Here is a 13122-nt window from a genome sequence, read left to right as displayed (position 1 = left end):
TATGTCTTATCATGCATGACTATATTGTATTGGTAGACTTTTACTTATATAGTAATTTCTTTTTTTTATTTTTTAATCAAATGAAATTGAATAACAGTAGTTGAAATCACCTAAAATCGATTACATTCCGATTCAAAATTTTACAAAATCAAAATCTTTTCTTCTTCTTTTGCTGCTCTCAAATCAAATCAAATCAAAATTTTCATTGTAAACGGCTATATGCAGCAGAATGCATAGGTAATACTCACCAGGAAGCTCATTATCTATGACGACAAGAAAGAATATACGATACAACACAAAACACTCCGAACCACCCGGAATTTCCAAATGACAAATATTGATAAATTTTACATGCTCAATCTTTTTCTCAAACATTACAGGACAGAAGCTTCTCTGCTTAAATAAAATGACTTACTCTAAAGGTACTCCGATCTATCTAGTGCTCTACTTATTTCCACCGTTAAGAGTAGCTTTTGGTACAACACAAATCTACCAGAGGTACCATAAGTTTTGTGTATTATCTCAAGAAGGCGTTCTCTCAAAATAATAGTTTATAATGACGATGACACACAGATAAGTAGAACATCACACTGCAATTGCAACTGACCAATAACTATGAACATATGGCAGATATTTGAGGTTCAATCATGAAACATCAACACATCATGCGGTGCTGAAAATGAATGATCCCACTTTACATTATCCTGGCAACCTTACACATGCTTCGGAGTAGGGAATCTGAAAAGCATATACACAACACCGTAGTTAGCATGAGGAGATCCGCAGTAAATGGCATGTAAATATGTTAAATTATTTCCTTACTGGTAAATCCTTTATGGATCCCATGCCGCGAGCAAATCCTTCCAAGACCCAACTTTTGTAAAAGGTTCTTTCCTTGCAATTCCTCTTGTAACAGTGGAATTTCCATTTCCCTGCAAAAGCGAATTATGCAGAATGCGTAAGGACAAGCCAAAAAACAAAACCTGGAACCAAATTTACAATGACACGAAAATGAATACTTCTTTTTTTTGGAATAAAAGGATACTCAAGGTCAACTTGTACCCAAAAAGGATATGAAGAAATCATTACTGGAAGTTTTGTATAGTTGGAAAGCACTTAGAAAGAAGAAAAATGAAAACAAAAATGATCACACTTTACCATATTAGCTATCACCAATGTAGAAAAGGAAACAACAAAAGGGAAAAATATGTTAGCTTAAGCGTCAAAGAGAGGTCAGACCTTCAAGCATTGTTTCCCACTGGTATCACAGATGGGATAATCATATGGGCAGCAATATTGGTTGTCCTTACAGCAAACTGCATTCTCAAGGTCACAACAACTCCATGAAAGACATAATCCCAACACACGCCAGCTGCAACAGCACGTGCTCTCTGCCGGACAGTAGGTTAGAATGCTACATTTAGTGGGACCTGGAGCTGGTGGTGGTGGAGGATTTGGAGAAGTCTTCGTTGGGAAGGAAGCTAGCATGTTAATCCCACACACGCCCTGTGAATCACCACTATTACGAAGCATATGCATATAACCATTCATTCCCCAGTTCTTTCCCCATGAATTTTTCACAATCCAATAATCTACACCGTCGTCCGAACCATATCCTACAATCAGGACAGCATGATCCAAAGCAGTTGAACAAGGTCCAGTAAATATACCCTGTGAATGAAAGAGGTGAATGACTAAACCATGAGAATTCAGCAATAACAACCTGTGGAAAGAAAATGAGCTTCTTTAAGCAGGTTGCAGACCTTCGAGTATAACTGAAATGCTCTTTCACTTCCACAAATTCCAACGCTCACGGGTTGCTGTGCAACAGCTTGCAGTAAAAGCTTTTCATTATTTGCAGGCACATCTTTGTAGCCATCAATTGTTACAACCCGACGCTTCAGCTGTATATATGAAGAATATCAGCTGACAGAAGAATTGCCAAAAGTGCAATATATGTAGACAACAATAATACTATGTGTTCGTCACTACCTTGTTCTTTAGACAGGTTCTTTGTTTAGCTTGATATGGATAATCATCCTCTGTATCAAGTCCATGGTTTTCAATCACCCACTTGAAAGCATAGTCCATAAGACCACCATTGCAACCACTATTATAACTCTGATCACAATCACATAACTCCTGCTCTGATAGACTTACCAAAGATCCAGTTACAATCTTATTTATTCCTTCTATTGCACCAGTGGCTGAAAAGGCCCAACAATCACCTGAAAAAATAGGCACTTCCACTGTAAGTAAAACATTAAAAAAAATACTCGAGTGTTTTTAAACTTATTTAGTCTCTTGTATCATGTTCATGTCACACCTTCAAGCCCACTTAGACAGTAGCAATTTACAATGCAGAAACCATAACTAGGCTAAGAAAAATTTATGGTTCCAGCAGTCAGCTTCATTTTTGGATACCAAGGACAAATTTAGTAACAATAATGCAAGTGTATAGTGAGCATTGAAAGCTCCCAAGTTCCAAGACAATAAATTTTAAGCTAACCCTATCAAATTTCAAGAAAATGATTCATATCTTGAGATAATTATTAAAATTCAAAACCACCAAGATATAATGCACCACGAATTTAATATGTATAGTAACTTGTACTTGACTTTTAGTAAATTATGACTCATTAACTAGGTGGTTGAGGGATTCAATATACAAGGGATCTATAAAAGAGGAAGGAAGGAAGATTACTGGAGCATTCTTGTTTTTTAAATTTTATCAAGCTTTTGTATTTTGAGCTACTAGCTCACAATTATCTTTTTGAAAAAGAGAGAGTTCTCTTTTGTTCTCTCATATCTCACTTCTTTTTCTCGTCCTCTTATTCTCTCTTCATCTCGTTTCACATCATTTGGTATCAGAGACTTGCTACGCTCTTAGAGTACTTCCTTCTTATGGCAACTAGAAGGGGAAGAGGACGATGTGACGAAACAAATGATGCAACCAGATAGAGATGAAAGGGATGCAAACATTGAAGCACCAAGGAGACAAGTTGAAGAGCTTACTATACGCCTTGAATGTTACGAAACCCATGGCTCTAGAGGCTCAAGCTATGGCTATGCAAGTGATGGATTCGAAGACATGAATCCCTTTGCATCCAAAGAAGTTATAGGAGGCTCATCCATGGAGAGGTTTTTTTCATGCAAATGGCAACATCAAGATTGAATTGTTTAAGTTCCATGGTCGACTTTAACCTGAAGAGTTTCTTGATTGGCTTAGTACCATTGAGAAATTCTTTGAGTACAAGGAGATGCCCGAAGATCGAAAAGTAAAATTAATTGCTACAAGGTTTCGAGGTTATGCTTCAATCTGATGGGACAAGGTGAAAGAGATACACCTTCGGAAAGAGTAGATGAAGATTTCATCTTGGGAAAAGATGAAATCTCGGCTCCGTGAAAATTTTCTTTATCTGATTATGTTCAAACTCTCTTTTCACAATTTAATGATCTTTAGCAAGGTAGCAAAATCGTCATCGACTACACTGAAGAATTCTACAAGTTAATAGCCCAAAATGACACTTAAGAGATGGAAGAACAACTTGTTGTAAGATATGTCAGCGGCCTACGAATTATGATTCGAGATGAAGTGGAGATGCAACGACTATGGAGATTATCTGATGCTTATCAATTAGCGCTAAAAGTTGAAGCAAAAATTGCTAGAAGTGGAGCAAAGAGGTATTTTAATGTTCCTTTACATTCCTGTTCTAAAGTTGGCTCTACTTATTATAATGCTAGTGGATCAAAAGCTAACGGAATCATGAATAATGCATCCAAACTAACTCCTAACAACCGTGGAGGGCAATCAAGTCGCACAAGTCACCCTTCTACTTGCTTTAAATGTAAACAAGTAGGACACCACATGAACGAGTGTCCGAATAAACAAGCTAATGCATGAGTCAACTTTGTCGAAGATGTCAACGAACAATTTGAAGATATTGAAAAATTACAAATGCCCTATAAGTCACTTTTTTAACAAAAAAGAAGAAATTGTTGTGAAACTAATCTGAAGGATTTTGACTTACCAACTGCATTTCTGACATCTGCTCCAAAAGCTCAAGGGAAAGCATTATTTTCTGTTCATAATATGCACTTGCATAAGCTCTAAAAAGCAGTTTCTTCCTGGAGGACTGCTGCTTTCTGGAGGACTGAACACTAAGCCCACCTCTACAAAGATATATAGCACTAACGAATGAAGCACACAAACACAAGCCAAGGTTACTGATACTACATGAGGTTACAATGGTTCCAATACCTAATAAGACTTAAATCCCATGGACTCACTTTGATCTGTATCAACCAATAATTACTGGTCCATTCCCATACTAGTATGTCGCACATTGATGTACCAAAATATATCAATGTAAGAGACATATCTTTGATATTCTTACCCAAAGGTACACCAGAGTATACATACCATAATCGCTGACACTAGACTGAGGTAGTGTGCATCAGAAATGAAATCCTCAATAAATCAACTTAAGTTATACCGATGTATCTAGTTCTTGGACAAGTTTGGTATATGATCACTTAAAACCTGGCAAGGACCTCTTCTATTATAAAAGGTTCAAGATGCTTTCCTGCTGGAATTCAGATCCAATTCTATTGCTCCTTGGATGCTGATAAAGCAGGAGGAATTGACTGTCAGAAAAGAAAGAAATGCAGGAGAGTGAGTTGAAGGAGCTGTCCTAACTCCTAATCCATTTTTCATATTTATTTATGTGCAGTAGGGACATATTAAGGTAACAAAAAAAAGGCAAAATGGGTTACAAGTGAAAGCAAATATTTAGAACGATAATGAGATATAGCAAGAACCAAGAAGATGATAAAACAGGAGAAGATGGCTGATGACAACCATCCAATAAAGCAGTTCTTTCATTAATGTCTTTCCATTATGATCAATATTTTTAGGCTCATTCTGAATACTTCTTTTGCTAGATAACACAGGTCTCAAGAATCATATAACATTCTAGAATAGGAAATACAGAAATAGTCTACAAACTTTTAGAGAGCATGTGAATTTATGACAAAGTACAAGATCAAATACTTTGTTGGTTAGCATGTACATGAACATAAATAAAATTCTCGGAAATCCTGTGGAACATAAGTTATTGCAGTTCTCATTAGGAACAAACCTAAATTGGAAACAAAACCTTAGTGATTGGACAAACAAAGTAGGAGACTCCATGGATTGAAATGGTGCCACAGTAACATTAGAGTGATTATCTTCTATGATGCTAGTGCTCATTTTGTAATAATTAGATAGTTTACCTTTTAATGAATTTGATGAAAAATCGTGAGTCATCCATCATATATACCATTTGGGAACTCACCAGTGTGGGAACCTTTTGAGACCGTCAATATGGAATTTGAACTCATCCATTTTGTAATAATTACATAAACTGCATTCTATGTGACTAACATCATAACAATGAATATTTCGACATGATGCCTTACGATATGTGAATAATTCATATTCAGTTACCTTAACCCAAAATTAACCTATAAGTTAGTAAGTTGCATATATAATCAGATGGAAAATTGAGGGCATAAAGCAATATCTCTTGTTTGATGATAACGATCTGACAATTTCCTTATTTCTTCTTATAAACATAATTTAGATTGTCCACATCTTCTCTTTTGTTTTTCTATTCTTTTTAAACACCTTTGATAACAACTTATTAGAATATCATTTCGTCAACTCTGGTACACATTGTCATACAACCCAACTCGTGGACTAAATGAACAACCTTTACTACCTTAGTGACTGATAGCAATCTGACTAAAAACCATTGGAAGGCCTAACCCACCAGGTTCCAACCAAAAGGCATACTACAACAACAACAAAGTCATAAGTCCCAATTTATCTGAACCTTCTTTATGTGATTTACTATATTTATACTACTTTAAATTTTTTATCTTTTAGTCTTTTGTGAGGAGACTGTAAAAGGTTCAAAACATCCCTTATTTCCCCTAGTTCCACATAGAATTATTTTGTTGATATTGCATTTCTCACCTGCCTGATTAAAGCAAATTTTGACAGGACTGGAAGCCCCTTATACTTTCTACTTGAACCAATTGATTTGATTCTTGTTACTGCTTCCATATACCCTGAATCTGGATATGAGCTTGGCTTGTCCAGATGGAATGGTTTATGAGGCATCTCAGTGGATTCTCGCCGGGTGCTGCTGGACTATCAGTAATTTGCAATTGAAGCCTGATCAAACCTTTTGGCAGCTTTGACGCTTGCCCAAGCTAGTTCAACAACTTGGCAATTGGGAACCAAAAAGGTTCAACTATTGGACTTCAATAGATAGAGTCAAAGGAACTCTTGGTTACCACCAAGCTCTCTCTGTTCCGAATATCTTCCTCTTCCCCTCTCAATCTCAAACGTTATCTCCCTTAATTTTCAAGCACAGAATTAGACATTTCTTTGATTTGGGCGGAGAATTGTCACAAGGTCACTAGTATGCCGTCATAATGGCAATAGATTGGAAAACACTTGCCACCGACCCTGTACAATTAGGAGGCAAGTCTGCTTTTAGAGCAGTGCCTCGTTGCGTCCAACTCACATAAGACACTAAATCTCCTCTCTTTTAGTAAGCATTTTCTACTCTGCAAGATATATCTCAATAACATCAAAAGCAGAGATATTTTTTCCTCGCATGAAGGCATACAAGATAAGCCAACGAATGAAACACCCAAAAGCGATAAAAGAAATAAAAGCTTTATATCGAAATGGAAGAGGAAAAGCAACAGCCCAGATTCATACCGCAGCTCCCCTGATCTTTGACCGACGTAACGGCCCCTTCCTTGCTCCAATCTACCGAGGATGGAACGGCGCCATAGGATCCCCGGAACGCCGTACGATTGGCCCTCGGCACAGCGAGGCCGGCGCTGAGACCTAGCCGGGCGGCCCTGAACTCGTGGGGCAGCAGGTCAGCGAAGGCGTTGAGGGCAAGCTCGTAGGAAGAGTTGGCGGCAGCGTTGTGCGCGTCGACGAAGGCGAGGTTGTCCTCGAAGACATGGAACCGGGCAAGCTTCTCCTCCTCGGAGGCGTAGCGCTTGCCGTGCTCCCTGATCCAGGACTCGAAGAGGTCGGAGTAGGAGAAGGAAAGGGAAGAGAAGCGGAGAAAGAGGAGGGCGATGAGTGTCGTCGAGAGCTGAAGGGACCGGGGGAAGTCCATGAGAGGAGGAAGAGACCGGTAGATCGCGGCAACTGTTGGCTTTTATCGGGCAACGGCGGCGGCCCCCGACCGCTGGTCTCGGCGCACGCGTCGAAGAATCGGTGGTCTTCTTCGAAAGTTTCCATTTTACCCTTTCCCTCTTACGCGTCTCACTATCTCCACGGTTATTGGTTGGAAAATAAGGTGTTTCTGTGGGGCCCAGTTATTTCGCCAATACTTGATAAGGTAACAGCAATCGATCATGATCATCTCAACCGTTCGACGTTAACATCATTAAGCAAACCAAACATTGATATGAACTCCTCAATCTTAATCTTCTATGCATCTAATACTTCCTGTTAACAATTTGTATCTTTCTCCTCCTTTTTCTTGATAAGATCTTTAATTTATATCTGATATTTAGCTTCAAGATTAACATCCCATGGGCATAACATTTCGAGACAGTTCTTTGGCTGTCACCTAAAATCCTTCTTCTTGTCTCGTCCAGATTTAGATTGACGGTGGTGTTGTATTATTTCAGCTTCATTATATTCCCAATTCTCAAAATTGGTGTCTTTTAGGCAAATGTGTTCTTTTTTCTAATCAAACTCTGTCCTTTTCAAGGCTTTCTACTTGTAAATTTTCTATTTCATCTTATCATAATTGATAATTTAATTACGATATCTTGTATGATTAGGAATGTCATGTGAGTCTGGCAACAATAAATTCATAATATTTTCCCCTTTTATTTTCACCCATGATTTATTCTGATATAAATTTCTTTTCTAATGACTCAAAACAAAATCATTTTTGCAAAACTATTTTGAAGATCATATTAGACTCAGATGAACATGTTCTGGCCTAATTCATCCTTTTTTTCATTTTTTATTTAATTTAGACTCAGTAGACCTATTAATCTAGCAGTTATTTTTTAACCATTCATCTCTAGATCAGCTATTGATTAATGATCTTGAGTTCATCATATCCTTTATTGTTACCCTCCAAGAATTAGGTCTCCTTTTTGCTTTTTGGCACTCAACTTAGTTTGACTTGGCTGTAATGGTGCAGCACACAATTTGAGCCATCTCTTTACATTATCCCTTGTTAGAAAAGCAAGGCAAAATTATGATCTAGCTTTATGTATTTTGATAAATCACTGTAAAATAAGTGGATAAACATATTAGTGTTGATAACTTTTATAGGCATTATTTACTTGTTATTATATTGTTAACAATTGATTATGCTTTTCACTCGCTTAGCAGCGTGCCAAATGATTTTTTTTTTCTGGGTAATTGACATGTAAAAACAAATTAATTTAGTTTATGAGCCTATTTCAACATTTATGTGAGCATTAATGCTTACAATTTTATTTGATGTTAGGCTTGTCGACACACGCTCAATCTTATACTGAAATTTAATTTCTTCTTATTAGAGAAGAAGGAGAGGGAAACAAAAGTGAACTTATGTTCTTCTACTTATCCTCCAATCTTTCCTAAGAATTTTGAAAAATCTGAAAAGAGTTTTGAATGAACAGATATTGAATTATTGTTCGCGACGTATTGTAGAATTATAAAAAAGAATAAAGAACAGAGATAATTTCCATGATAATTAATAACTCTTATAAGAATCATAATTGTGAGAAAGAATTTTGGAAAGTGCATGCTCTTAGGAATGGAGCCATCTTAACATCACAGTTTAGTGCTAATGGGTCTACCTAAGATGGGAGTGAGTTCAATCTGATCTACTCTTCAATAAAATATTTCCTAACCTAGAGCTGATAAAGAAAGACACAACTGCCTCATATGCCAACCTATAATTGCACCACATAAGCTAATTCACAACTCACACCGCAATATATAAAAGTATTTCATTACATACATAATCCAAAGTTGGGAGAGTAGCGATAGGTATACAGCATTTACTCCTTGATGCTTGTAATCCATGATCAGCCAGTACATAGCTGAGATCTCTTTTGCAGTCTTCTAGTAGCTGCTGTACACATAATAGCGTTTATTCCTTGAAGTTTGTGGTTCATGAACAGCCATTACATGGCTGAAATCTCATTTGCGGTCTTCTGGTGGTCGCTGTAGAATCAGCAGCCATGGCATTTCCATCATCGTTTCTGTGCGAGGTATAGAAGCTGGATTCTCTGAGAGCTGAGCAACTGGGCTGTGGCTGTCATGCTGCATTGCACATGCCAAAAGAAAAAAAAGAAGAATTTGGCCATCGAGAAAAGAAATTTTTCTTGCATTTGTCACATAATTGAGCATTATCAAGCACAAATGCTGCAGCATTTCATGTGGAGTCATTCTTGGTTGCAAGCCCTTCAAGATTTCCTCCATCACCAATAGTGAGTGATGTACACAACAGGAGCTGATGTATCTGGCACAGGCTCACAGTTTCCATTCACTATATTGTAAGGAACATTCACATCATGACAAAGCTCCTTACGAAAAACAAATGTTGGATTTCACACAACAAAACGAATGAGTCCCCAATTGAAGGTCAACTGAATTGTGTACTAGTAAGAGTGTCTTCAACTCTACACCTTTGTAGTTCATCCTTCGGAGGACGCTGCCTAAAACAGATGTATCAATAGAACCAAATGCATACAGAATGACACTGACGCTGCGTTCAAAGGCATCAACATGGTAGTGAATTGAGAAATAGATTACAATTGATCTTAATTGATCGAAGTGACGAGAGTATTAATACAAGTTTCAAGGAGAGATTTTTCTCGATCAATCACTCAAATCTTATAATTAAATCAATTATTCAAATATGAGATTTTCTCTATCATCAAATCAGTTATTCAAATATGATATTAGCATCTCTCATGATCTTTTGAGATGATCTTGCCCCGTAAGATTGAGCTTTTATTAAAAATATCAATCTTGAACTTATGTAATTAGAATATTTTATGAGTGGCTTTGTGAGGGAGTCTGCTAGTTAATCAATAGTAGAAACACATAATTGACATATGATAATTTAATCTCAAAGTGAAAATCGATGACAATATGTTTCATACGTGAATACAACATTGGATTGTCACATAGGTAGATTGCACTAATATTATCATAGTATATTGTATGAGTAAATTTAGAGTTGATGTCGAATTCCTATAGCAGATTGGTAACCCAATTGAATTCTACAGCAGTGGTGGCGATGGTTCAATATTCAACTTCAATGGTGGATCTTATGATAGTTTTTATTTTTTAGAACTTTAACTAGTTGGATTTGTTCTAAGGAAAATAATTTAAGCTGACATAGATATTCTATTATCAATGTTGCCTACCCAATCAGCATCAACGAAGGCATCAAGATAAAAAGATGAGTGATGAGTATTTACGAAAAAGAAGTCCATAATTGAGAGTCTATTTTAAATATCACAAGACTTATTTTACTGCATATCAATGCATAGTAGAGGGTCGATGCGTAAATTATGATAATTTATTGACTGCATATAAGATGTCTAGATATGTGGGGATAAGTACTATAAAGAACCAAGTACTTATCGATACTGTGTAGAATTTATAGTAGGACTGTCATCATATAATTTGAGTGATTCAGTGATAAAGAGTCGAGTTGCAACTTTTTTGGCATTATGTATGTTCATCTTTGATAGTAGATCTTGAATGTACTTTTTTTAGATAGGAAAAGTCCAAAAGATATGAATATTGTTTTCATTCCTAAAAAGTAGCTTAAGATTCCTAGATCTCCATAGGATTATTGTTTATAACAATAATGTCATCCATATACACTGGTAGATATATAGTACTTCAAATAATGAGGTGTCATACTTAAAGTTGATGAAATCAGTTAATGCCAAAAATGAGCTAAGTTTAGTATAACTATGCTCTTGGAGCTTGATGAAGTCCATAATTTTTTGTAGTTTATAAATATAGCTTGGATATTGAGGGAGGATGAAGTCAGAAAGTTATTGCATAAAGATATTTTTAGTTGGGTCCTTTGTAAGAAAGCATTATTAATATCCGATTGTCGTATATGTTAGTCTTTTGTGATAGCCAAACTTAAGATAAGTCAAATTGTTATCGATTTAACAACTTGACTGAATATCTTTGTGAAGCCAACATTTGGTCATTAGTGAAATCCTTTGGCTACTAGACATGCTTTATATCTAGCAATAGATCTATTTGGGTTCTACTTAATTCAAAATATCTACTTACACCAAATGATATTTTGTGTGTGATGAAATGGTACAATAGTCTATGTGGCATTATGGAGTAGGGCATCATATTCTTCACGCATGACTTTGTCCCAATATGGAGATTTTTAGGCTTGGGTGATAATTGTGGGTTTAATAGATTCAAGTGGAGAGTTTGTAATTGTATGGAAGTCAAGGATTTGGTATGGTTTGAAAATATCATTTTTGGAGCGTGTTATCATGTGATGTCCAAGTGCGATGGTATATGTTGTAGGTATAGGAATTTGTGGAGAGTCATTGATACGTACCTTATTAAGTTGATGCACTTCGGTGTCACTTGGCCCAGGAGAAGATAAAGACATCAATTGTAGTGCCAAGGGTATTGTTTTATTGGGCATTGCAAGGTGAGTCGGTAGAGAAGTTAAAGAGGGAGTGAGGTGTTGCGGAGAAGTATTGGTTGGCACGGTAAGAGGTTTGTTTGAGAGGGTCAGATGTATATTCATATAAATCCAATTACTTATAGTATAATTGTTCGAGTGGCTTGCATTATTGATAGCTCACAGTTTTGAAAGAAAAAAAGTAATATGACATGATATAAAGATTTTTAAGTTGAAGATCATAATATCAGAAAGTATTATGTTCAAAAGAGTATGAGTCTTTAGTGTTAACTTGGATCTTGATGTTAACTTGTGTAAAGCATATGGACGTGACTAGAAATAACATAAACAACCAAATGTTTTAAGTTTTTGAAGGTTTGAGATTTTATAAAATAGTTTTTCAAATGATGACTAGTGTTGTAAGACTGGAGTGAGCATACGGTTAATGAGGTAGATTGTAGTTTGAAAGGTTGTTATAACATAAAGGCTTGGTATAAAATAGTAAAATAAGTTTCAACTATATATCGATGTTTTTATTCAACAAAACGAACTAGTTGAGGAGTGTGTGGTGGTGACTTGAGATATTGTATATCATAGGATGAAAAGTAGATTTTTAAGGCTTGGTATTCATTTCATCTATTAGAGTAAACTATTTTAACAGTAGATTGAAAAAAGTTCTCGATCAGTATTCTAAAGTGAGTAAAGATTATAGAGACTTCATATTTATGTTTGAGAAGGTATAACCATGTATATTTGGTAAAGTAATATATGAAAATTGTTAGGAAAAAAGTCAACACTAAGGGGAGGGGGGGGGGGGGGGGGGGGTAAATTAGTACAGTGGAAAAAATTACGTCGGTTACGAAAATTTCTTCATACGTTGAAAACCGATTTTGGAAACTTAACTTGAAACACGTTCATAAATGTATTAAAAGCAGTAAGCTATTGAAGAGGTTTGCAGTAAAGATAAATTACTCAAAGTAAAATACAAACCAGATTTTAGAGTGGTTCGGTCGTCGTGACCTACATCCACTTCGTCGATTCCTCTTCCGTCGAGGTCATCGGCATCCACTATCGGTCTTCCTTCAATAGGCAAAGACCAACCACCTTTTACACCCCTCTTCTCTTTTTCACAGGTTTAGGAGATAACCTTTACAAGTACACACTCCTCTCTAAATAGAACTCTAAGTTTAAGCTAGAGGAGGGATTTCTCAAGTGATTTCTACAATGTTTTCTCACTTTAAAACTCACTGTGCTTGTGTCTTAGCCAAGGAAGAGAGGGGTATTTATAAGCGTCAAGTTGATTCAAACTTGGAGCCTAAAAACATCTCAACCCCGGTTTCCTGGGTTTAGGCGGTACCACCACATGTGCAAGGCGATACCACCGCTAGTGTCAGTTTGACATTGATAT

General features: G+C 36.4%; 1 protein-coding gene across 1 annotated transcript; it reads right to left on the bottom strand.

Moving 5' to 3' along the window:
- Positions 1–289: 289 nt before the first annotated feature.
- On the bottom strand, positions 290–7269 carry LOC135651519 (low-temperature-induced cysteine proteinase-like). Its single transcript, XM_065171623.1, has 6 exons — positions 6779–7269; positions 1993–2228; positions 1764–1904; positions 1240–1671; positions 823–932; positions 290–738 (listed from the first exon to the last, which is right to left on the bottom strand). Exons 1-5 carry the CDS (start codon positions 7191–7193, stop codon positions 834–836), a joined length of 1323 nt encoding a protein of 440 aa, XP_065027695.1. The 5' UTR covers positions 7194–7269; the 3' UTR covers positions 290–738; positions 823–833.
- Positions 7270–13122: the final 5853 nt, after the last annotated feature.

This window comes from Musa acuminata, chromosome BXJ1-4 (assembly GCF_036884655.1).
Source record: "Musa acuminata AAA Group cultivar baxijiao chromosome BXJ1-4, Cavendish_Baxijiao_AAA, whole genome shotgun sequence".
NCBI classification, from domain to species: domain Eukaryota; kingdom Viridiplantae; phylum Streptophyta; class Magnoliopsida; order Zingiberales; family Musaceae; genus Musa; species Musa acuminata.
This window is presented reverse-complemented; position numbering and strand designations above follow the sequence as displayed.